The sequence below is a fragment of the Sphaerodactylus townsendi genome, linkage group LG04 (assembly GCF_021028975.2).
Source record: "Sphaerodactylus townsendi isolate TG3544 linkage group LG04, MPM_Stown_v2.3, whole genome shotgun sequence".
NCBI classification, from domain to species: domain Eukaryota; kingdom Metazoa; phylum Chordata; class Lepidosauria; order Squamata; family Sphaerodactylidae; genus Sphaerodactylus; species Sphaerodactylus townsendi.
This window is the reverse complement of record NC_059428.1, coordinates 62,841,770-62,867,952: the sequence shown is the minus strand read 5'-3', so window position 1 is coordinate 62,867,952 and position 26,183 is coordinate 62,841,770. Positions and strand designations below refer to the sequence as shown.

Here is a 26,183-nt window from a genome sequence, read left to right as displayed (position 1 = left end):
CCCCTCCCCTCGCTCCCCCTCCCTCTCTCCCATTCCCTTGCATGGCAACCCGGCCGGTCCCTCCCTAACGTTCCCCTTCCTCTGCTAGGGTGGGTGGGCCATGTGCAGATGGCCCGCCCCATCCTTTTCACTCTATAAGGCAGTGGTTTTCAAGGAAGCCATGGTTGGTTCCCTTGTATCAGAGGGTGTTGCTTTGACGGCCAACAGATGGCGCTGTTGCGGAACAGAACTGTGGTTCCAACTGTCACAGGTGTGGCATGTACACAATAACTGGGACAGTTGTGACATGTACACAACAGGAGGTGTGGAAACAGTATGGAAACCTGGCCGCACGTGAATGTGACGTTGTGTGAAAATTTTAAAGCAATCGGTCCAGTAGTTTGGGAGATTACCTGTCAGCAGAAAAACGCACTGATAGATTTTTATATATATAGATGAAATGGAATACAAACTATTATTAAACATTATATTGTGATTGCAACAGATTACGAGACCTAGAAGTCTAAGAAGTACTTCTTGCAAATTTAAAAATAAACCTGCACTCTAGCTCATGTAGTTTATTACTGAAGATAATCACCGTAGGGAATTCCTAAGCGTTCCTGTTCTTTCCGGTAGCCTTCTAATGCTGCAGCCCACCGAGTTACTTGTTCAGATGTTTCATCAGATATGGTGGTAATGTGCTTTGTTCCATCCAGTGTTATCACTTGAGTTTCTTCAACAAGGTGTGCTTCAGTTTCAGTATGATGGGCATCTGGGTCAATCACAACCTCCACAGTTTCTACTGGCTTTACAATTTCAAGGATATTTAACTTGGGTTCGATTCCTTTATGCAGAAAAAGAACATGGTAAACAAAAGAACTCACAAATACAGCAGGGTATAGAAAATGAAAAAAATATAGAACAGTTCTATTTTTATTCAATACCTGTTCTCATACTATTCTTTAAAAAATTGAAGTCCTGAGATATCAGCCTTTCTCTTACCCTACATAACAATATGATTTGCATCTTCAATCGCAGTAAATCTTACATTTTCCAAAAACAGTTTACAACTTCAAAATCTTTAATTCCAGAGTAATAAACTCTCAATTTCACATAAAATCCTCCTTTAGCTACTATGGTGGTAGAGATTAAAAATGTAAGATTTTAATTAAAACTACATCACTGAATATTTCAGAGACAATGGAGGACAAAATTAGTTGTGTCCCACACTGGTTCATGTCTCCCATTTACCCTGAAGACTTAAAAAATTATTTTAGTTCTAATTTGTCAAGGGCCACTTTGGATTTCTTATATTTGTGTTAAATCTAAAGAAAATAGATAGTCTTGTGAATGTGTTGTTAGAAAAATTTAGTAGGAAATACTAAAACAAGAACATTAATGGAATATGATTGTGCCCTAGTAAAATGACCAAAAGAAAGCAGGGTACTCCCCAAGATTTTGGGGCCATGATGACATCAAACAACACAATGTTGTTTGTTACCATACTATGCTACTTTCATTTTTTTAAGTGTTTGGAGGGTCAATTATATCCCAGTGGAAAACTTTGGTCAGTAACTCACAGGTTTAATTTAGCTATATATTCTTAACACCACAGTTAAAACTTCCATTTATTATACTGTAAGCCACCCTGAGTGCTACAAGGGAAAAGGTGGATAATTAATGTGTGAAAGAAAATAAAATCCCTGAAACACAGTTGATGCTACCAATCCCAGCTCTCAATCAGAGCTTCCTGGCTTGGACTTCAGGGAGTGGGTGGAAGAGAAAGCCTGGAGTGAAAGAGATAGACGTTATATGTAGACCCTGCCTTTCACTCTTCCCAACTAAACCTATACTGTCTGTTACTACTCTACTCCAGGATTTCTTTCCCACCCCCGGTGTAATTAAACACACTTTGAGCTCAGCTCCTGCCCCAGCAATCCACCACCACCCCTATATGTTTGGGAGTAGCTCAATCTTTGAAGGCCTCACAATTTGCACCATACACACAAGACCCTTTCCAGCCCAGAAAGAATGAGCAGTTGTTCCATGCATGCTATCTTATGAATACGTTTCCTGTCACCTTCTCCTTTATTTCCCTTTGTCTTTTAACCTCTTTTGAAATAAATATAACCACTTGTATGGAAGGATGGGCCATAGGCCTAAAAATTGTATTTGAAATTAAAGAGAAATGAATTTATAAAATCAAAGGTTTGCTCTGAACCACTGTCTAGGCCAGATGGTCACACTGCACGTGGCAGCTGGTCAGTGGTCATTCAGGCACAGGAAAGATAATATTACTAAGAGCTTGTCACTAAAGGCTAAGACGTGACAAGAAGACATACAGTTTTGGCCTTGTTTTTCAGAACTAGCTATATGGGATGCCTATGGAAAATAACATAGCAATAAAGATCAGATGTTAGAATAGAAAGCAATGTGATTAGTTAATTGAAAATGTGTTTTTCTATATTTTAAAGGAACACTGAAATGATAATGAGAGATTTATATTTACTTGTATTCCACTATAATTCTATTCTAATAGAATCAATGTTTGTATAATTGTTAAAATCATGTTTTAATATTTTAAAGTGAAATCATTTTCAACCTGGGGAAAGGGAATGTTATGCTTATAAGGAATGTGTGTGAAATCTTTCTACCCTGAAAGGTATTTCTCTATCTGGGAACAAACTTAGGAATGTAGGACAAACTGGTTGTCTTGAAAACCCAAAAGGCAGAATTCAGTTTATTGCAGCCCCTTTGCATATGGACAGGGAGACACAAGCAGAAGAAAATTCCAGAATTGTGTAACAGAAAGAATCAGACCAGCCAATCAGATTTTAATTCTCATGCAGAAAACACGTATATGGGGGAAATGATCTTATAGGTTAATATGCAGGTATGACGTATGTACTCTTTGTATCTATAAAAATGAAGTCTTTGTCTGGGTAAGGTGTGACTCTTATAGAGAGTTACCCTGTGTGTGAATTATCAAATTCAGCACAGTAAAATTTATCTTTTGTTTCAAACCTGATTCTTGGGTATTTTCTAACTCAGTCTTAAAAACAAACTCAACTGCCCAGGACCAGAGACACGGTCTGGCCTCACATGTATAAGCTGCTTCTGCTACACTTAGCTGAAAAGCTTGTATAATAAAACAAGTCCTGGTTAGTAGACTAATTTAAATAATTGTAATAGTTTGTAAGCCCGTTTGGGATTATATTTTTACTATGTATGAAAAGAAACACACATCAAAGACACATCAAATATGATATTGGTTTTAAAAAAGTAAATATTGTCATGATCCCTGTTATATTATCACACCAGAATCAAGACAGCGTCAAACATTTGTCATTGAAAATTTTGCATATTTAAAAAAAAGTGTTGCATTAATTTTGCTATAAGCTGCCAAGTTGTGACCTGGCTTGTTTTTAAATTAGTGTTGCTGTTTCACTTTTTAAGTTTTAAAAGCTTCTGTTTTATAGGTTTTTAACTTTTGTTGATTCTAATTTAGAAAAATTTATCCATTTTACAAGAGCAGCTACTGTCAATAATGTAACCAAGTACTTCTGGGTTTGGCCAATAAAATACACCACTTAAAAAAACAAAATAGAGCTTTACTGAGAAAATTAGAAAGATATTTAAAATCAAACAGAATTATAGCTTGGCAATAACAAGCACACAGAAAATAACAAAGCTAACTTTCTAATTATTTACTGGAATCCTACACCGCATTGTTGTTCCTGAGATCTTAGGTTTCAAAGTGTAAAGCAAAATATTCGCTGGCAGCACAAAGGGGTGGTGGTAAAAAAAATGACTGATACGTTGAAGGCTATGTATGGAAAATGCTGGCCATACTCTGGTGACCCCTCTCATTTATAATGGGCTGCCCTCACTAAACTTCCAGGATTGGAGCAAATTGTACCTCCCAACTGCAAAGAGAAGGTACCCCTCCCAACTGGAAGTTTCTCAGCTGCATCAAATGTTTTAATCAGAACTAGTTTGGGAAGTGGTCCTTGAAGACAAGCAGTAACTGCCCCACCACCACCAAAACCCCACTCCACACCTGGACAGGCTTGAAGCTAGTTAAAACTGGAAAATCTGAACATGGATGCTTTCTTGACATGTTTTTCACAAAATAACACAATCTCTCCATCAAAAATTGAAAGCTCTGTGTTCTGTCTCCGAATGAATTTAGAAAAATGTTTCTTTTGATAACAGCTGCTTATAAACTGCCCTGATGGCCCAAGCGAGCCTGATCTTGCAAGCTGAGCAGGTCAGCTTTGGCTAGTATTGGATGGTAGATCACCAAGGAAATCCAGGGTTGCTACGTGAAGGAAGGCAATGGCAAAACACATCTGAATGCCTCTTGCCTTGAAAACCCTGTGGAATCATCATAAGTCATCGGCAACTTGGCAACGATTTGCTTGAAGGGACTTGCATGACAGAAAAAATATTGCTCTTATTATGGATGAGCATGGGTTTTAAAATTGTGGGTTAGCTCCTAGACCTGAAGAAAATTTGTCAAAGACTGTACATGAGATTGCAATGGCACTTTTGTTGACAGAGATACAGTTTACCCCTTCCAGTCTTCCTCCTCCCTGCTGAATCCCAAGAGCAAAACTTTGGGAACTCAATGGACTGCACAAATGAGGAGGTGACAAAATCTCATTTTACCAGCTCCACTTTACTGAAACTAGTTTCAACCCAACACAAGAAATTTGCTGAACATTGAACAACAACTGAGGTTTCTTACCTTGCCTAGATATTACTTGGACACTAAGTTGAACCGTTCCATCTGTCTTGACACCCTGATCAAACAAACTGCGATCTGGATCCAACTTGGAGCAAAAAAGGAAATAATTTAAAGAAGTTATAAAAATAGTCGCAACACTGATCACAATGGGTGAAGAAAAAATGTTAAATGAAAATAGTATTTTGTATAATTAACAAGCTTTACAAAAAAGGATATAATTTTTATTTAGGTACTAGTATTGTTAGCACCAGCCAATATCCGGACAGCCTCTAAGCCAAGAAGCAAAGATAGGCTGGGCTCAGACCCTCAGCTAATAAGCCATGACAATAAAATTAAAGAAATAATTTTATTCAGGCCAACATAGGTCTGGTCAGAACCACGAGAGCCACACCAACTGACCAAAAACAGGGTTTTTTTAAGGGTCCTCTACAGGGTACATCAAAGAGTAAACTTATACATTTCAAAAGAGTAATGGTTACTATCTAACACATCAAGTTTCCTCAAAACTAAACAATAAATAACTAAACAAATAAAAATAAATATCCTCAAATAGCTGCAATGTTTAGAAACAATATAACATTGATTGTGATAATTTACATCTCCAATATCCTTCTTATCTCCGAAAGTCATTTATGGCTGTCCTTGTGAAAACAAAAGAACTCAGAGTTCTGGTGAACATCTGTTTTGCATTTTAAAGTGTCAGACAAATGCTGCCATTCTGGCTGGTAAGGGAGTACTCTGCTTTTCAATAAATGCTTAGGTGTGATTTAAAGACAATAAGGTCATCTTCCTGGCCAGACATTCCTAGGGGCCTGCGAGAATTGCTGGTCACAGTATTACAATATTCAACCGAAATTGTCTTACAAAGCATTTCACAATTCTACAGGTGACAAAGGGTAAGATTCAGTATTCTGTCAACTGAAGCAGCAGAGATGTTATCTGTGTTCCCCTTCAGCAGTTCCTTTGTGCCTCCTGGAAAAGTTAACTTGAAGAACAGTGGAATCCATGAGTACAAAATGTCAGAAGGTCCACAGGGGCTGTAATAAAAAAGGGTAAACAGTCTTTTTCCTGCCTTCCTACTGTGGAGACTTTGGGGGGACAGTGGAGCTATTCGTGGAAAGACAGGAAAAACCCTAACCCTTTCCTCACTACAGTCCTCACTGCAGCCTCATGGACAACATGGTTTGCCACCGAACATCCTACTAGCACTGGAATCAACTTTCCAGTGAGCCAAAGGGACTACTGGGGCAAGAAGGATGCAGCAAAAACTTGCATTCCACCCACACCTTCCACATAAAATTTGATGTATCCAACCACTAAATACAAGAGTCCCATGGATTCTCAGCTAAACTAGATCTAAGCATTACTAAAGGGATATTGTACCGCTTTCTGCTTTAAACAAAACAGAATAAACAAAACACAAAACTATATGTGCTTGTTTACCCCCACAAAACCCTTTTTGTGTATGCTCACAAATAGAAGTCATCCTAGAGAAGTTCACAGAGTTACTCTGGAGTGCAACTTTTCTGCCTTGTATCAGTTAATCTTTGGGGCTTTATCCAAGTGTCATTACAGCAGCATAACAGCATAACAGGTGAGAACCACAAAGGATTGTGAAGAGCTCCAAGCGGACCTTAATAAATTAGGTGATTGGGCTAAGAAATGGCAAATGCAGTTCAATGTAGCAAAATGCAAAGTGGGCAAATAGGGGCAAAAAATCCAAACTTCACATACATACACGCTACAAGGGTCAGTGCTATCAGTCACAGACCAGGAAAGGGATTTGGGCATCTTAGTTGATAGTTCCATGGGAATGTCAACTCAATGCATGGCAGCTGTGAAAAAGGCAAACTCCATGCTGGGGATGATTAGGAAAGGAGTTGATAATAAAACTGCAAGGATTGCCATGCCCTTATATAAAGCCGTGGTGCGACCGAGTACTGTGTTCAGTTCTGGTCGCCACATCTCAAAAAGGATATCGAAGAGATAGAAAAAAGATGCAGAGAAGGGACAACGAGGGATGATTGAAGGATTGAGAAGCACCTTCCTTATGAGGAGAGGCTGCAGCGTTTGGGACTCGTTAGTTCTGGAGAGGAGACGTCTGAGAGGGATATGATTGAAGTCTATAAAATTAGGCGTGGGGGGTAGGGAGAATGTTGACAGAGAGAAATTTTTCTCTCTTTCTCCACAATACTAGGAACCAGGGGGCATTCATTGAAAATGCTGGGGAAGAATTAGGACTGACTAATAAAAGGAAACACTTCTTAACACACCAAAGCGTGTGATTGGTGTTTGGAATATGCTGCCACAGGAGGTGGTGATGGCCACTAACCTGGATAGCTTTAAAAAGGGCTTGGACAGATTTATGGAGGAGAAGTCAATCTATGGCTACCAATCTTGATCCTCCTTGATTTCAGATTGCAAATGCCTTAGCAGACCAGGTGCTCAGGAGCAGCAGCAGCAGAAGGCCATTGCTTTCACATCCTGCACGTGAGCTCCCAAAGGCACCTGGTGGGCCACTGCGAGTAGCAGAGTGCTGGACTAGATGGACTCTGGTCTGATCCAGAAGGCTGGTTCTTATGTTCTTATTTAATTTGCTGGAAGAGGGAATGGCAATTTTGCCAATTCCCCGTCTACTGCACAGCCCCATTTTGTCTCCTATGCTCTTTTTGCAGTTCTCTTGACCACTAAGAGTAGATTGTTAACTTGGTAGCTGCATCAGGAGGCCAAGAAGGGGAAATCTTCTACTGCTGCCTTTACTACAGTGGTAATGTAGCCAACCTAAGATCTGTAGCAGTGCGGAGGGTGAGAGAGAGAGAGTCTTTCTTCCGGAATGCTGCCCTGTTTGACCTGGCATAATAGGGCCCTGAAACGTAGGAGTCTGTTTCAGAAACTCCATATTGGGACTGTGTCTGGCAAGAATGCCTCAAGGGCTCCCCCCCCCCCCCCCACAACTTCATGCCTGGTCCATACTCAGGAAATAACATTTGAATGTGGAGAATAGCACACCGGGGCGAACCGAGTCCTCTTTTGTCTGTATTTGTTAACCTTTTACTGTGACTCATCATCCTTGTGACCATCTTATGTTGCAAACCCCATTAAGGGTCGTTACCTGTTTTGTCCAACAGCCCACAAAACCCATCAAAGATAATGGGTCATATATTTGTTCAAGAGAGAGTGTGTGTGTACATGTATATGTATGTGTGTGTGTATACACACACACACACACACACACACACACACTCTTTGTTCAAGAGTATATATATATATATATACTCTTTGTTCAAGAGTATATACACACACACACACTTACACACACAGAGAGAGAGAGAGAGAGAGAGAGATCAAGTTACCCAACGCTCCTCAGTGACACTAAGTGACCTTGTGCTCTGTGGCTAATTTCCCCAACCAAAAAGGGTTATTGTGTGTAGTAGTGCACTGCCGACCCAGCAGTGCCGTAGTAGAATCTGGGATTAACGTGACCTAAGCGGCCTTGCCGGTCGCATCGCACTCCCAATTCTCTATTCCCCCATGAGTCACGGGTCGTGGAACTGTCTGGCTCTAACACCGGCGCTTAGGGACAAATAGTCTTGCCCCCAGGTGAGGATTTAGGCCCAGACACGGACGCTCCTCCCAGATTGAAGCCAGATGAGTAGATCATGCATCACATGATGATCTCCCGACCTCCCTCCCGGAACTCCCCCCAGTCCTCCTGCATACACTCGAGCAGAGTGCACAATAAAAGGTGCCAGGAACCGGCAGACGGGAGACTCGCTAGGAACACGGACCTCCGGTCTCCCCATATGCTGGCCATGCATATCTACCCAGATGCCACCTCCGCGTCTCGTCTCGCTTCTTACGCTTGACCGCGTGCGGTCGACTACAAGCTGCCGAAACCCGGGAATCCTCGAACCTCCACCCTGCCTGTCACGCTTCTAGGCCAGCGATGGCTCAAGTCCGCTGGATCGGCGCATTCAGGGACTACTGCTTTCGGTATCGCCTGTCCTCTGGATCGGCGCATTCTGTATAGTCGCCATCCTAGGACACTCTCTCGTCCTAAATTGAACACCGGTGAGTATGGGAGCTTGCAGCAGGGCTTATGACAAGCCACGCTGGACTAACTGAAATGCGTGCACTAAAATGCAGGGTCTCCGTAAAGAGAAGGGAGCTGCGCAAATTGGTTGGTAGGAGATTGAAGCTCAGCGTCCATGGTGTCTTTATGGGGGGACATTGGAATCTGCAGGACTGGGAAAACATCGGGCGCACTCTTCAAGCACAGAGCCCCTCAAGGCTACCGACACGCTTGCTACTAGACGTGGAGACACGTTTTGTCGCCATCAGCTTCTGCATTCCTATCGCTCCTCATGTAGGCCGCTCTCCTTTCAGATTCTTCACCTTCAATTTCAACCCCGGAATTTTCTCTATCCACTAAATTGGATCACTTCGTCCTCCTTCTGCCCTCGCCTCTTCACCTAATTCAAAATTTCCCGCTGCTCAGCTTCTCCCTCTGTTCACTTCTTCATTTTCCTGGGTTGCCACTGCACCTCTGGCTAATGAATAGCTGCCAAACTTCCTCTAGAACGTATAGCCACGAGATCTGCAGAAGAAAGAAAGCCTGACGGAAGACGATGACGATATTCTTGCATTGTGCCCCATCCACTTCATTACAGATACTGAGGGGGAGAATGGCGCCATCCCAAAGGGAAGTTGTCGAGTACCGCCTCCTAAGCTTTGGCACATTCCCACTGAAGCTCCGCAAAGCAATGCTGGACGTAGGAGTCACTTAGCCCCCACGTGAGAGGCACAGTTGGAGGGCTACCGCAAGGGAACCACCTAATGGTCTCCAGATGATCGGAAGACCACCTTTCGTGATGCTCCTGAGGCCCTGCACTAGTTCTTAGGTCTTGGGGAAAGTGAGTTCCGGCCAGTAGTGCTTCTCAACAGAGCAGCTACCTCTGCCGGGCGCCTCTTGGCACCGGCCAGTTTTAGCTAAGCCATGCTTTTGCCAATCCCAAATGGATCAGATTAGTCCTGCCTGAGGCTACCCTTATGGTCGCTTGGAAGTGTTTCTTATAAGGCATTTATCAAAGTCCCCAATGCCGGCCAGCCAACCCAGGAGTTTCTCCTCCATCCGGCAAAAAACCCAAGAGCCCTATGCTGAATTTGTAGGTGAACAGGCTCTGTAAAGCGCTCAAGAGGCAGGTAGGATAGCTTAGGAGGCCCAAAACGCAGCTCCTCATGCGCCTCGCAAAAGAGAACGCTCTAATGGGAGTGCCAGAGGGCAATCACGCTCAAGTAAAATCCTGAACTGGCCGACATGCTTAAGGCTTGCCAGGACATTGGGTCCTCCGCTTCACTGGGCTAGCCTCCTCGCCAAGAAAGGCACTCTCCAATCAAGGGAGACAGTCTCAGGATGACTGCTTTTAACTAAGTGCAGACCCGGACACTTCCGAAGGGAGTGTAGGTAGCCCGGGTGGGGGGCTCTTACAACCCCGATGGAGGGAGGGTCCTCCCCCAGGAGGAGTGAGGCCAAAACCCAGTGCTCACGTTGCCAGAAGGGGCTTCCATTGGAGAAACAACTGCCCGTCGGGAAACCTCCCGCCCGGGCGCCTCCCCAGCCTAGGACCAAGGGAGGAGAGCACCAGAGTAGACCTAAACGCCAAGGCTGCCAAGCAACCACCCTTCCGGGTGGCATCTCGCTCGCATGCACCGCAGCCTCCATCTCCTTTAAGTTCTTGCACGGTGTTCTTTTTTTTTTGTCGTCCCAACCTGGTATGACGCAGCCCATCTCTCACTGGGACAATTAAGCTAGTGCTGCCAAAGGCCTCTGTCACTGAACAGGGGACTGTTCATCGCCCCCGGAGTGATCGACTCCACGCACTAAGGACCCATCCACCTCCAGGGCCTGGACAAACATCCCACAGGAGCTGCTCCGCTGGAGCTGCCATGCGCTCAGTTGATTTGCCCCATGCGCTGCCCGCTGCTTCCACCCAGCTACATGAGCCCCAGCAGCCAACATGGCGCAGCCTACACCACCGTCAGAAAGGGTGGGAGACATTCTATCACCGGGAGCTCCCCACCATATCTGGAGTTTCCGCTATACATGGATCTAAGGGTTTCAGTATACCCAAGCGACAAACACGCCATCAGAGGCAGCCGAAAGTGGCTCGACCAGTGGCTTTAACGAGGCTTGCTCCGCACATCTGGGGGGTGGAGACAAACCTACAGACGGGAGCATCCGCCTCGGCCACGGTCAACAGCCCAGACCTGGAAAGCGTATTCAGCAGTCCCACTTCCCATCGCTCTAGACATCCATGTCAAATCTCTGGGGAAGAGACCTCATGAGTCAGGGTTAAAACGACTCTGGTCTGGGATGGGTAAAGCCGCCACGGATCATTGATTCCAATCGCTCTCTCCGGGTTGCCTCCTAATCTCCACAGGTTCTGTTTCCCTCTCCCCTTTCCTTTCTGTTTTTTCAACCAGTGCTGCTGGAGGGCCACCATGACTGGCCCTCCCTGGATTAAAAATCTGGGCCTGGCCCTGATATCAGAGCACTGTCAGGGACAGGCCCTAGTTTGGTGCAGTGCTGCCGCCATTATGCCCCCCCCTAATACCTGCTGCAAACATCCTCTGCTGATTTGGGTGGGCGGTGTTGGCCACGCTCGGGCCGCCCCTAAGGGAGCTGGTCTCGGCGGGCGGCAACCCCCCCCCCGATAATTCGGACACAAAAATTCTAGCACCATCCCGCTTCCTGCATTAGCCACCAAGGTCACAGTAAGTGCAACCTCGTAAAGAAACCCCTTCCTTTTTCCTCTGTGTGTGCGAGAAACTTGCCTCTAATTGCCGGATTGCTTCATTCTGGATGCACTCCATCCCCCCAAAAGGTGCTTCCCAAAGCCCTTGTGTTGCTGGGATTAAGCATGCATGCCCACAATCCCCAGGACCCGCTTGTTCCCTCCTCCTCGAGGCTCGGGACCTCGCCTTGACGCACCTCAAGGACGCTTCTGAAGTTAATTCTACCTAGGGTCAGCCTTTACCTCCTGCTCCCTCCCCTGTCAAACAACTAAAGCAAGAGGAGTGTATGCGGCCCTGTGGAGCCAGGCTGTGCTAACCCCCACAGGCTGCAAAACAAGCCTTCTTCCTTCCCATATTAAATCTAAACACTAACTCGATCCTGCAATCTCCCCGGCCATCCTTCTAGAACTGAGCCTGGCGGGATCTCGCCCCCCCGTAACCTGCAGTGTGTGTGTGCCAGTCCCTCTTCCTACAGGTTCCTGCGTGGACTCCGGGATTCATGCAATGACAGGCCAACCCATGGAATGGCTTCAGGAGGAAACCAACCCCATCCTGGAGATGGAACGCATCTCTCTAGAGGATCCCTACACGCAGCGCATCTCTTAAATAGGAACGCCGTTGCCCAATTTTAAAGACCCGGATGACCTGGGAGACGTCTGGCAACCACCAGCCAGGCTCTAGCGCTGCTGCGCCAGCAAGCATCTCACCCGACACTGAGAACCTCTGTGCCGCTCTCTTTATGTATCATCACCACCAACCCCAGCTACCACCATCCTTTGCCTGCTCTCATGCCTCCTGCCGAAGGGCGATCTGCTGCCTCATGAAGCCAGACCAACATCTATGTGCTTGCTGCCGCTACCAACGTCTGCATCTTTCTGCCTGCTACCTAGGAGTCGGGAGCCTGCTAAGCTCCTGCCTGCTCCCTGCCTGCAAAGCACCTCGAGACTTCCTAGCGGGAGTCTGGGCTGAGCCCCTTCATGAATGCCTCAGTCCATCAGATATTCTGGCGGAGCGCCGACAACGCGTCGCCCAAACCCTCTCGGCTGGCTTCTCTTTCCTCTTGTCACCAAGACGGCCGCTAACCACGAAGTTCAACACCTGCGCCCGTGATCACCGGGCGCAGCCGAACGGGGAACCGACACTGCCCATTCTCAGTCGGCTCGGCCAGTTGGAACTGCACACACATGGGAGGACATTCCCCGCGTGTTCGGAAACATCCTGCTCTCCCAGGGGCTGGTTCTGGACCTAAGGGGAGAGGACGCGAACCACATTCCCGCCTCGGGACTCCCCTGCCGGAACTCTTTGCTGCCTCAGTCACCATTGTCCTACCTCAGGTTCCACCTCGAGCCCGGACGCCGCCTCCTCTCCGCCCTGCAATTCTCCTGTCGGAGCTTATCGCCCTCTCCCAAGCGGAGTCTGCCTCCCTCGCATCCTCCCTAGTGGGGAGTCCCTGACTCTCGCTTCCTACAATGCTAAGACTATTGGCCGGGCTGGCCTGTGGTTCCCTATAAGTCCATCAACTCTGCCTCCACCGCTCTGGGATGCCCTGGCCTCCGAAAGCAGCAGGAACTTCACTGCTTTCACCCTAGACAATCCTGCGTCGCCATTGATTATTTGTTGCTGTTACATCACCAAGGTTGTGAGAATGTACATAATATGTGTGTTGTTTTAATCTTTCTGGATAATTCCCAGTTGATCCACATGAAAGTGCGTGAGCCGCAAGAAGTTGTATCTAATCTGGAAGTACATGGTTTGCTCCCATTGGTGTATCAAATGGCCCTCTGGAGCTGGCTGCCGGGAGGATGGTTGAGTGCCATTGTACAGCTCTGTATTGGTTTAATTGTGCGCTCCTTGTTAATCGGATCTTGCTCTCGCTCAATGCCTGTCTAATATTGCCTGTAACGTGTGCAAGTCCCCTCGCATTTCCCTTACCCCAAACCAAGTTCTAATGTTGCACAAGCAGTTTGGTCAATCTCATCAAACGTGCGGAGGAGACAAGCCGCCCCTTTAAATCTTCCTTTAGCTGCCGCCCCGCTTTCTAAAATGTAAAAAAGGAGGAGATGGGTAGTGCACTGCCGACCCAGCAGTGCCGTAGTAGAACGTGCTGGACGCCAATCGACCTGCGTCCTTGCCGGTCAGATCGCACTCCCACTCCTCATCCCCCCATGAGTCCACGGGTCGTGGAACTGTCTGGCTCAATCCACCGGGGCTTAGGGACAATGGTCTTGGCTCCCCCAGGTGAGGATTAGGCTCAGACGCGTGCATTCCTCCTGCGATCGCACGAAGCCAGATGAGATCATGCATCACATGATGATCTCCTCGACCTCCCGCTCTCGAACTCCCCCCAGCCCTCCCACACTAGAGTAACACAACAGCCAGGAACCGGCAGACGGGAGACTCGCTAGGAACACGGACCTCCGGTCTCCCGCTGCTGGCGATCTCCACCAGATGTTATCTCCGCGTCTCGTCTCGTTCTTACGCTGACCGCGTGGGTCGACTACAATTGTGTCCCACCATTTTAGGTAACAGTAGCACTGAGGATGCAACCCTTTACATCAGGGGTCTTCAAACTATGGCCCTCCAGATGTTCAGAGACTACAATTCCCATGAGCCCTACCACTTGGCCATGCTGGCAGGGACTGATGGGAATTGTAGTCCATGAACATTTGGAGGGCCATAGTTTGAAGACCCCTGCTTTACATTAAGCAATTTATTTTATTCCACTTTTAAAGAAGGTGAGCGTACTGCAAATAATAGAGTGCAAAATAGAGTTCAAAAAGCACCTACATCTTCCACATTACAAAACTGTGAGAGCCGGTATGGTGTGGTGGTTAGTGTGTCAGACATGGATCTGGGTGACCCTGATTTGAATCCCCACACTGCCATGGAAGCTTGCTGGGTGACACTGAGTCAGTCATATACTTCAGCCTGGTGTACCTCATAGGGAATTTGTGAGGATAAAATAGAAGATAGGAGAATTATGTCAGTTGCTCTGAGTCCCCAGTGGAGAGAAAGGTGTGGTTTAAAAGAAGTAAACTAACAAACAAATATTCTCCAATATATTTGGTTGACTATCGATCTCAACTTCTTGTAATCAGAGCTAATAAATCACTTTAATGTAAAATCAAGACAAGGAAAATCAAAGGAAGAGAACAACCTGAATTTTAAATAGAGGTTCATTTTTTGTTTTACCTGTATATCCTGTAGGCAGATTTCATGAGCCTCCAAGGAACACTGAAGTCTTGGTTCCAGCAGTTTCTTAAGATTTCCAACTGGTTCATTGATGTCAATTGCCTGACTCACAAATTCTGCAGTAGTGTAGGTTTGCTCAACAATGCTGAAAGAGTTAGACAGAGTCTTGTACTTGATTTAAATGAAAGCTACTATTAGAATGCAATTACATTAATATTTCTGTAGTAATGGTTAATGTCCCCATGACAGACAACTTAATTTGAACAGTTTGAAAACAGAATTGCAACTAAAAGCATATCCAACGCTGGCTTTGAACTCCAACTGCCCAAACTTCTGCCCCAATCTCTACCTCAGTTAATCTGCCTTAACTGTGCTTATGAATCAATTCAGTTTTCGGGAAGAGATATAAATATCCCATTTTCAGAGATTTCTGGTAATATTGACACATTACAGTAAATGTACCAGATTCCAGCTTATATTCATTATGAAAATGTCTTCAAATGTCAACAGTCTCATCTGAAAGTGAGACTCAAGTAGCAAGATATAGAAAAAGATTTTTTTAAACAAATAAACTGAGAAAAATAAAACTTACTTTTAAAGTACTTGTTTTAAGTGCAAGGTCTCCTGGAGTAATTTAAATTTTAAGTGAGAAAAAATAAATGCGTACAATGCACGGAAAGGCATGTCCTTAAGGAGTAAGACAGAAAACACTTCATTTTGTGTTAGCAAGATTCAATCTGTTATTGTGTGGAACTTTGATTGGAACCAGTCTACACAATACTTTTGGGTATCCTTGGTAAACTTGAAATGTAACTGCCGTATATACTTGAGTATAAGCCGACTTTTTCAGCACATTTTAATGCTGAAAAAGCTGGCTTATATTCAAGCATATACGGTAATTCCAAGATGGCGGCCGGAGATGGGGCTGCTTTGGGGATCCAGTAAGCACGTTGCTGCTTTTTCTTTAACTCACCAGAGAGCCGTAAAAACAAGCTGTAAGGACAGCCTGCATAGCATTACAACTAGGTGGTGTGTGTGTGTGTTTGTGTTAAAAGAAACCGAGGTATTTCTCTCCTAAGAGTTATTGGTGCATTGCATTCTAGATGAATACAATTCTTCATACAGTAGTTTACTGCCAAATACTGATGTTGCTGAAGACAAAGACTTTCTTTGGAGCAAAGTTTAAGCTGGCATGGCTATGAATCCCAGAATTATTCTACATTTGGAGGAAAACAGTGGTTCATTTGTGTTCCTAGAGTGCTGGAAAGCTCATCCCTAATGCAAACTCTGTTAAGCAACTCTATCTCATCTTGCTCCCAAATCTTCTGCTTTTAGCTGCTACTGAGTCAAGTTCAAAGGCTTATACTCGAGTCAATAAGTTTCCCAGTTTTTTGTGGTAAAATCAGGTGCCTTGGCTTATATTCAGGTCGGCTTATACTCGAGTATATACGGTAGGTTTAATATGAAAGCCAACTGCCATCAGAGGAAGAGTAGCTCCTGACTCGGCTCTCTTTGGCTCACATATTAAAGACCTGGATTGACAAACGAAAACATTCACTTAGCAATGGAGGTGAATATTGGATGGGGAATGGCAGGGAGAAAAGAGATGTTATTTCCTTGATATGTTATAAATGAATATGAACGATGAGGAAAAGCTGTATAGAAATATATACACTTTTTTAAAGTATGGAAAAATACATATATATGCACCCATCTGAACTCTGCTTACCTTTCTTCTGTACACTCTTGTTTCTCAGTTCCATCAATTTCTATTTCTATCAGTTCTTCTGCTTCTCTCTTAGTCATGGCTGTAATATTTCAAGAGGCAGCCTGCAAAAATAAAAGAAAATCATAAATTAACAACCTAATATTTATTATTATTTATTTCAAAAATCTTAATCCTGTCTTTCTGTGCAACAGGGCACTCAAGGCTGTGAATCATTAAAAAGAACCAACTTCTGACAGTACACACAAACATATAGCAAATCATCAATTAAAAACAGGCAAGATCAGTTACAGCTCGCAAGACCAAGCAGAAAAGTCTTCATTTGCAGGCAGAAGAGAAGGAGTGATGGGAATAGACAACTATCCATGGGGAGGGAATTCCATAATTTCAGTGGCATGAACAAGAAGGTCCTTTCCCTGAGTGCCACTCAACCAACTTCAGATGATAGTGATACCCAAAGTAGGGCCACTGAACTTTGTTGAAATGGTCAGGGAGATTTATATGGAAGTTGCTTGACGTTCAGGTATGCTAGTCCCAAACAGTATACAGTTTTAAAGGCCAATACCAGCACCCTAAATTGGGTCTAGAAGCAAACTGGGAGGCAGAGTATATGGAGAAAGATTGGGATGATATAGTCCCTGCTACTCACTCCAGTCAACATTCTGGCCACAGCATCCTGCACCAACTATAAAGAACACATGCAAGACAGAAGCAATAGGTCCAAAGTGAATGAAACTGGAGAAACTCTCACCTACAGATGGTAGCAGGCAAGGCACAGTATTGACCGATAGAGAGGTTGTTGAGAGGTAACTGGCTGCACTATTATGAGTACAAATTTCCTGAGCCAGACAGTATGCACCCAAAAGTGCTCAAGGAACTTTCTAGAGAACTTGCAGAGCCTTTGCCCATTATTTTCAGGACAAGAGAGGTGCCACAAGACTAGAAGAGGACAAATATTATCTAAATCTTAAAAAAAAATACAGGAAAGACAACACAGGAAACTATAGGCCAGTACATCTGACCTCAGCCCCAGGAAAGATAACGGAGCAGATACTGTGAGCATCTGAAGGACAACTTGGTGATCCAGAGAAGTTAGCACGGATTTATCCCCAACAAGTCCTGCCAGGTCAACCTTGTTTTCTTCTGCAATTGACTGATAAGCTTCATGGATCATGGAAAAGCTGTAATTTAATGTAATTTACCTGGATTTCAGTAAAGCTTTTGACAGGGCTCCGAATTATTTATAATGGGTAAATTGGAAAACTGATACTAAACTCTAGGATAGTTAGGTGGATAGAGAACTAGTTAGAGGACCACACCCAAAAAGCAGTTGTCAATGTATTTCATCTGACTGGAAGGATGTGTCCAGTGGGATGCCACAGGGCATGGTCATAAGCCTGGCACTTTTTCAATATTTTTATAAAAGATCTGGATGAGGGATCAGAAGGATGCTTCATTAAATTTGCAGATGACACCAAATTGTAAGTTGTGAACACCCTGGAACAGTGGTTCTCAACCTTCCCAATGCCACAACCCTTTAATACAGTTGTGGTGACCCCCAACCCTAACATTTATCCATTTTATAGATGGAGAACACTGATGCAGAGAGTCTTAGGCAACCCCTGTGAAAGAGTCGTTCGACCCCCAAAGAGGTCATTACCCACAGGTTGAGAACCACTGCCCTGGAAAATAGAGTCCAGTGAGATCTGATCACGCTAGAAAAGTGGGTGGATGCGAACAAGATGGGCTATATCAATATGAGTATTGTGTCTAGATTGAGGGAAGTGACAGTACTACTTTATTCTGCATTAGTCAAGTCTCATCTGGAATACTGAATCCAGTTCTGGGTACCACAGTTCAAAAAGGATATTGGCAAGCTATACCATGTCCACAGAAAGGTGACCAAAATGGGAAAAGGTACGGATTCTATGTCCTATAAAGAGAGACTTGGGGAATTGGGAATGTTTAGTTTAGCAAGGAGAAAGTTAAGGGGTGACATGATAGCAAATATTTGAATGTCATATTGAAGAGGGAGCAAGCTTGTTTTCTGCTGCTCCAGAGACAAGGACACAGAGTAATGGATTCAAACTAGAAGAGGAGTTCCTAATAGTTATTAGGAAGAACTTCCTGACGGTAAGGGCTGTCTCAGAGGGTGGTGGAGTATTTTTCTTTGGAAGTTTTTAAAGAGCCTGGATGGACAACTGTTAAGAGTGCTTTGATTGTGTATTCCCCCATGGCAAGGGGTTGGACTGGATGGCCCTTGTGGTCTCTTCCAACTCTATAATTCCAAGATGAAATTCAACAAGAACAAGTACAGTGTTCTACATCTGAGTAACAAAAATGAGAAGCACACATACTGCATGTGGGATACACTTCTGGGTAGCAGTGTGTGTGTGAACATGATGTGGATACAAGGGGACTGTACCGGTAAGATAAATATGAGCAGCCAATGTGATGCTCTGGCAAAAGGTGAATGTGGTGTTGGGGTGTATCAAGAGGCATAGGATCCAAATCACAAGATGGCATAGTTGGGCTGTATATCATGTTGGTCAGTACTGCATGCAGTTCAAAAAGGATGTAAACAGAATGGAACAAATGCACAGGAGAGCAATGAGAATGATCAGGGACTCTGGGGCCAAGCTACTAGAGGAAAAATTGAGGGCCTTGGGAATGCCTAGAAAAGAAGAGGTTGAGGGGGATATGATTGTCACTTAGTTGAGAACAGGGAGCGGTTCCTATTGGCAGCAGAGGTATAAATTATGGGAAGAAAGATATTGGCTAGATATTAGGAAAAAAATTCAGTAAATGTAGTTCAGTAGGGGGCTTTTCTGCCTATGGAAGTGATAGGCTTCCCCTCACTGGACGTTTTCAAGCAGCAGCTGGACGAACACTTGTCAGGGTTGCTTTATGCTGATCCTGCATTGACTAGATGGCCTTCAAGGCCTCTTCCAACTCTGTGATTCTATATTCCTGAAGGAGATGTTCTCAGTCGACTGTTTCTATTCTCCTGCTGTCAGCCCTATCGATTGCAGATGGGAGTCTCTGTACTGGATCAAGATCCAGGTGTGCCTGGTTGACAAAAGTGGAACTAGTAACATCAGTGGTACTCTTATTAATAAGAGTGGTTGTATAGAGAAAAAGAGAGAAGGGGGTATGCAATTTCTGCTAACAGCTTCAGTTCATACGCAACTGCTAAATATTTATTTATTAAATCAGAAAATGCAACTTCATGTTTTGTCTTACTAAGGCAAGGCTCCAGGTACCCTATGAAAAACACCTGTGGAGGGACCCTAGTCTGTGTCTTTTTTAAAAATAACTCGGTGATGCTTTTCTTATAGAGAAAGAACCACTACCTATTGAAGCGAGTGGTCTGCCATTATTAAATAGCTGTTCTGATTTTTGACAGCGCATCCCTAAAGTTTGTGCAGCAACTTTTCTAAAACCTAAAACCTCATTTAAACAAAGGTATAGGTGTTCTAAGAGGATCAGCTACATAGTACTTTGAATCCGGAGACAGGGAGAAGTGTACAAGAAGGGGGGCAACTCTGAACAGTCCATCGGCAAATTACCAAGGCATTGCCAGCCAGCCATCTCCTGTGCGCGCCAAGGGCTTTTGTTTTTCCCCACGAAGGAAGGGGGCGGCGGCGGCGACTGCCCAACATGGTCGACTTTCAATCGGACTTCCCTAGAGGAAGACCCGTCCAGGGAGGGAGCGGAGTAATCCCTTCCCGCCAGTCACAAATAATGAAGACGAAATCCCGCCGAGGTGAGGCGGCCCAGCGGGCGCCGAGGGAGCCATTCCTCCTCAGCCCGAGCCTTCCTCCCCCTCCCGCCCGCGGCGGCGCCTCCTTGTTGTTTGAACTCGGAACGGAAATGAGACTCGCGCCGCGCGGGGCAGAAACGGAAACAAAACACCAGAAGCAAAAAGGCCACGAGACCCCCCTCCGCCCCGGATACAGCGCGAGGCGCTTCCCTCTGCCCCCCGCCCGCTCTCTTCCCTGGAAATCGCGCGCCCCGAACTCACCCGCCTTGGCCTCCGCCACGAAAAACACGCTGCGAGGCCCTCGTACCACCACCACAGCGGCAGTAGCCGCCTTTCCTTTTTTTTCCTCTCCTTCGGTCTTGGAAAATCCCCTTCCCGGAGGACCCGATACCTCCCCTGAGAGTGTCAGTGTAGGAAAGCCCGGGACGCGCTCAGGCTCGGATAGCTAGGCCTACGCGCGGGGCCCTGACGGGGAAAAGGCGCACATACGCTCCCCCCGCGCAGACACAAAAACTACGAGTCCCACCATCCTTTGCGAAAAGACGCGGCTAACGCCGCACGCCGCCCACTTAAAAAAACCACCTTTTGCGTAAATCAAATCTTTGACCCATGATCTTGTTTCGCACCGGAACCAAATATGTCCCTTTCCGGTTTAGGAACTGTTAAATTGCTGATCAGGGATATATATATATTTAGTTGCTTGTCTTTGATGAAAGATTTGAAGTGCGAGAGTTCAGAGTGAGTGCGCTGTATATTTGACGTTGTCCATTGAATCCCATGGGGGAGGCACGGTTGGTGATAGGGGAGGGGAAGAAGGAATGTGAGCAAGTTCCCGGCATCCACTGCGGGCTTTAGAGGTGGGGCCATCCTTAGGAGGACGAATGTAGGTGACTGCACAACATCTTGTTGGAGCTGGAAGGGTGAGAAGGGTGTGCTGCGATGAAAAAGTGGGGAGGTCGGCTGCGTCTTCCTATGTCTCAAAAAGATAGATCCTAATCCTAGTCTCCTTTTCCCCGCCTCCCACTGCTGGCCGTGGTTTCGGTTCTCTTATCCCATTCTCTAGTGTCTTATGGACTGATTTTGCTTAATTTGTTCCCCTTTTTGCCAGCTTTCAACGAGTTAACTAAATTTGAAGTGTCCGGGAGAGAATGCCTGACTTAAGGCCACCCAATGAGCTTATCTGGGGATCTGAACATGGACTTTGCCAGTCTAGTAATCTAAACGTTGCTTCACCCCGGGTCCTGACGTGCATAGAAATAATAGTATAAAGTGGCCCGTAAGGCTAATTGGTGAATTCCAAAATGGGTATTTGCCATGATGCCCATATGTCAGTGATGGCGAACCTTTTTGAGAACAAGTGCCCAAATTGCAACCCAAACCCCACTTATTTATTGCAAAGTGCCAACCCGGCAATTTAACCTGAATGCTGAGGTTTTAGTTTAGAAAAAAACGGTTGGCTCTCTCTTCCTCCGCCCCACCCGCTCAAGCAGGGGCCAGCCTGCTGTAGGATCCAGCAAGTCCCACGTGCACTGCTCTGTGCCTCTCTAGCATCTCTGCCCCCCCCCCCCCGCAGAAGCCACCTGGAGCACAGGCACCAGGCCTGCCAGCCAAGTCCTCCCTGCTCACCGCGGTGTTCACACGTTGTGCTCAGTGGCCCATGCCAGCCTAGATGGGTGCGTGTGTGTATGTGGGGGGGTGGGGGGGTGATTTTCCACCCCCACATGATGAACTATGTGTGCATGCCCACAGAGAGGGCTCCAAGTGCCACCTTTGGCATCTGTGCCATAGGTTCGCCATCACTGCCATATGTGTTATCCAAGGATGTGTTTGTGTTGATTGCCATACAGGCAGATCAGAAAAGCACTTTGGTGCAATTTTAAAACTTTTTATAATGTAACTTGCATTTGCTTGAGTTGTGTACTATTACTTTGGCTTTATAGTTTCTGAGTGGAAGCTGCTAGCATACAAATAATCTAAATAAAAGGGAATGGGAAGGAACTGTAATTGAACTGGGATCTGATTACAGGTTTAAGTTCTCCAACTTTGTCTACTGTAGTATTGAGTAATTGTAAATGAAGTCTGTTTACTTTTTTATGTATTCCAAAACATTAAGTCTTTGAGACAGTTGTTGGACTTTTGTCTTTCTAGCTGAATTGCCTGCAAGTTCATCATGATTCTCCAACAGCTCTTCAGGTTTTCTTACATTTTTCGTTCCACTGTCTCCATCCACTTGCATAGAAACATTGGTTTTTCTGCTGTTGTCTTCAATAAAGCAAAGGAACTTGATCCTGTGCAGAAACTCTTTGTGGACAAGATTAGAGAATACAATACAAAAAGCCAGTAAGTGAATGGATAGCTCAGTAATAAATGAACAATTTTGAGAAACCAGTTCTTTGAATATTTTTCTACCAATTTGATGATCATTTAAATTCTCATGAAGGTTCTTGAATAAGCCTGTCTAGAACTTGGCTTCCAGTAGTATGGAATCCACTATGGCACATAATGACAGGCAATGGTATTTTTTTGTTGATCAAGCTTGCTGGAATATAGTACCGTTAGAGTAAATTTGGCCACATGTTTAAATGGCCACATGTTTTTTAAAAAGTTTTTAAAGAAGGATAGTTGATTGTAAGAGGAATGGTCTAGATGGAAGAGGTTAAGGTTTAAAGCTTAATGTAATTAGCAAAGTATCACATATTTTTGTTATTCAATCTTGACATAGCCCATAGACATTTAGCAAAATAAAATAACACATCTCTCTGTCCTTTGCCAAATGTATCTTGGCTGCACTAAAAATCCAAGCTAGTTTAGTTTCATCCTAATAGTTTAAATTATGTATTTTACATTTACTTCTTCCTAAAGTCTTGTATGGTTTTCTTATGTTTTTCAACCTTGGTTATATTATTTTGTCTAAAAGTCTGTGTTCTACGTAGACTCCCCAGAATAAAGGAAGAAATATAACATAGGTGACAAGCAGTGATTGAAATTTGTTTTTTTTTAATGCTATGTGAGACAAATTATTTTAAATGTATAAAATAGCATCAGAACTTTTATTTACAACCCACTTTTCATTCCAGTGGGAACTTTAAACAGTTTACAGTCTGCTCTCCTACTCCATTTCATTCTCACAGTAGCCATCCTAAGGTCGGTTAGGCTGAGTGTATGTGACTGGCCCAAAGTAAAATCACACTCTTCTGTGGCCAAGTGGAAATTCAGACTTGTGTCTCACAGATCCATGTCTGTGTACACGACACTAAGGACTTCTCACTACATTAAGCAAATCATTTTTCCTTTCTGCTAAATATATGCTACGATAAAACGGTGAAAGGGGAAAAGTCTGTATCAGTCCCATGAGTTTGTTCAGTGGGCGCTACCACTCAAGCACACAAATTATTCTTCCAGTAATATTGTGAGATTGGTTATCCTGAATGACTACCAAAGGACATCATGCTTAAATGGGGATCTGAGCTTGTTTTCCTATTGCAAAATCAGATTCTTGCCACTGCATCACACGGTCTTCATCCCTTTTCTCATTTTTTCAGTAATTGCTCTTTTATGATTACGGAGAATTGCAAACTATCTGTTCTGTCAGCTGTGAAAGCCAACTGTATAAACAAAATTGTGTATTCCCTGTGCGTACAACAAGTTTAATAACTTCTGTACATCTTGTGTATTTGTTATGGTCAGAGGAATTGATCATTTAAAGTTTTGAAACCATTCCAAGATTATTGCTTAAATGCTAATTGTTTCATTTGAAGGAAAGCTGGCGGCCCTGTTGATTCTGGACCAGAATATCAGAAAGATCTGAATGAAGGAATTGCTAAACTTCAACGATTATATGGTGGTGGAGACTTGACCAAATTTCCAGACCTAAAATTTGAAGGTAAGCTATTAAAGCTTGTAAACTTACCTAAATTTACAGTTCAGCTCAAAGCCAAATGGCCCGTGGCACAGAGTAGTAAGCTACAGTACTTCTGTCAAAACTCTGCTCGTGACCTGAGTCCAATCCTGACCAAAGTTGGTTTCAGGTAGCTGGCTCAAGGTTGACTCAGAGCCCCATCCAATGCCAGATCCAACTGCGGGAGCAGCGGGGTGATCATGCCAGTGGATTGGCCCCCTCCAGGGCACTTACCCTGGCAGAGGAGTGAAACTGCCACCATCCCCCAGTGGTTGGACACAGCACAGGACATTGGCAGCATCCCTGTGCCTCCACCACGGGCATAGCATGGGTGGGGCCAGGGTAGGAGCCAACATCAGTCAGCTTCCTCCCAGCCTTTGCTGACATTGCGCCGGTGAGTTACAATCCAGATTTAAGCCATTTTTTTGACTAGCATAAGTTCATTGTGACCCACTGAGGCTTCTCAGTGGCAGGGAGGCTGTCACAGTTTGTGAGCCTCCCCATGCCACCGGGAAGATTTTTTGGGAGTGGTGGGGCAGCACCGCATTGACACTGCCCTACTGCTTCCATTGTGGAAGGGGCTGTTCACCTTCCAAGGTTGGTGAAATAAGTACTGAGGTTGCTGGGGGTAAAATGTAAATGACTGGGAAAGTCAATGGCAGACCTCCCCATAAAAATAGTCTAATAAACATTGTGATATGATGTTACCCCATGGATCAGTATTGACCAGGTGCTTGTACCTTTACCTGTCTAAACCCAGTAGACTTAGAAGGGTTTGTCTGTAGTCCAGACTGTGCTGTTAGAGGTGCTTAAGTATGGAGAACCAATAGGTTTAAAGAACATCATTTTAAGACTTACCAACTTGCAATCAGTAAAGCTGCCTTCAGTGTGTGAAACTAGATATCCAAATTCTAAATACATTTTAGTTGACTGAAATTTAGCGTATGATGGCAAGAAATTCTGCAGTAAATACTTCTTATTTTAACACAAGTGATAAACAAGCATTAAGTATATCCTAAATTTTAACAAAGTGGGTTGGTTCTTGTATAAATCCTGTATATTGAAAAATTGCTTCCCTCTCCCACTGCAGCCTGAAATGCCCCTCCCCACTCCTGAGGGACCTTCAGGAGTAGTATGAACAGAGAAGGGCTGCTACAGGAGGGAGAGAATTAGTGAAAATTCCCTTCCTCCTTGCATGTGTTGATCTTTTTGTGACATCTAGCCCAGTGTTACGGAGATTCACTTGTTTTGATGTAATTAATGATAAATGTATTAATAGATTCTTATTCCAATATGTTTGTGTTTTAGTCTTCTTACTGTTGCATATTTGAGAATATGCATGGGAAAAATATGTACAACAGATTGATTACAAGGACAGTCCTGAAAGTACTAGTAATTTTCTAATATGTGCTATTTTCTTACATTAACGTATTTTTTATTTTGTAGCTCTTCACATAGTTGAAGAATTCAATTACATATGGTTATGTATACTGAGGATCTTTACCCCAAAGAGCTGAGAGTGCATTGCGGAGTTTTCCAGATACTGCTTTTTTACTATACAGCTCTCTGAAAGTGCACCATGTTATCATTTCCTTATTTTCAGATGTTTTTGTGCATCCATACATCAATGGTACTTACTACCTAGTAAACTTTGCAAACTATTGGCTTGTAAATTTAGGTAACAAATTTGCCATTATTTTTGTAGAGGTGTTTTTTGAAATTAGCTGACAGTGCTTTTTTCTTGACAGAACCCAAGTTTGAAGAAGATCAGAAGTAATGTGAGGGACATGCCTACCCAATGTCAGGTTGGATGCGTTTCGTAGGTCTGCAGTTGTAACTTAAATAAACAGTTCGTTGTTCAAATGTGTGTGTCTGATTTCAGAAGAATATACATACGGCAGTTATTGCCTTTTGCTTAGAGAGGATTTTAAAAAATGTTTTACAAGATCAAAAAATCAGTAAAGCAGTCTAATATCCTTTTTCTTGAGGCAGGCATAATCACACCAATGTATGGCATCTAGTCTGGAAGTCTAATTATGAGGTGCAGTTGTTGAATTTACAAATAAAAGATTTTAAACAT

General features: G+C 44.3%; 2 protein-coding genes across 4 annotated transcripts in view; one reads left to right on the top strand and one right to left on the bottom strand.

The window, feature by feature from the left end:
• Nucleotides 1–20,806, bottom strand: part of GABPA (GA binding protein transcription factor subunit alpha) — a 32,792-nt gene extending 11,986 nt beyond the window's left edge. The window contains exons 1-5 of the mRNA XM_048492548.1: nt 20,467–20,806; nt 16,446–16,546; nt 14,717–14,861; nt 4,730–4,814; nt 578–823 (exon numbers count right to left, since the gene is read on the bottom strand). Coding sequence (XP_048348505.1) covers nt 578–823; nt 4,730–4,814; nt 14,717–14,861; nt 16,446–16,522 — 553 coding nt within the window. The 5' untranslated portion in view covers nt 16,523–16,546; nt 20,467–20,806. The remainder of the gene's footprint in view (nt 1–577; nt 824–4,729; nt 4,815–14,716; nt 14,862–16,445; nt 16,547–20,466) is intronic.
• A 10-nt stretch (nt 20,807–20,816) lies between these two features.
• Nucleotides 20,817–25,966, top strand: ATP5PF (ATP synthase peripheral stalk subunit F6). Of its 3 annotated transcripts, none has more exons than XM_048492552.1 (4): nt 20,817–20,943; nt 22,354–22,545; nt 23,964–24,088; nt 25,852–25,966. In XM_048492552.1, exons 2-4 carry the CDS (start codon nt 22,376–22,378, stop codon nt 25,878–25,880), a joined length of 324 nt encoding a protein of 107 aa, XP_048348509.1. In that variant the 5' UTR covers nt 20,817–20,943; nt 22,354–22,375; the 3' UTR covers nt 25,881–25,966. The 3 variants fall into 3 exon arrangements, with proteins under 3 accessions (XP_048348509.1, XP_048348508.1, XP_048348510.1); XM_048492551.1 differs by lacking the exon at nt 20,817–20,943 and adding an exon at nt 21,001–21,125; XM_048492553.1 differs by lacking the exon at nt 20,817–20,943 and adding an exon at nt 21,021–21,088.
• The last annotated feature ends 217 nt before the right edge of the window (nt 25,967–26,183 follow it).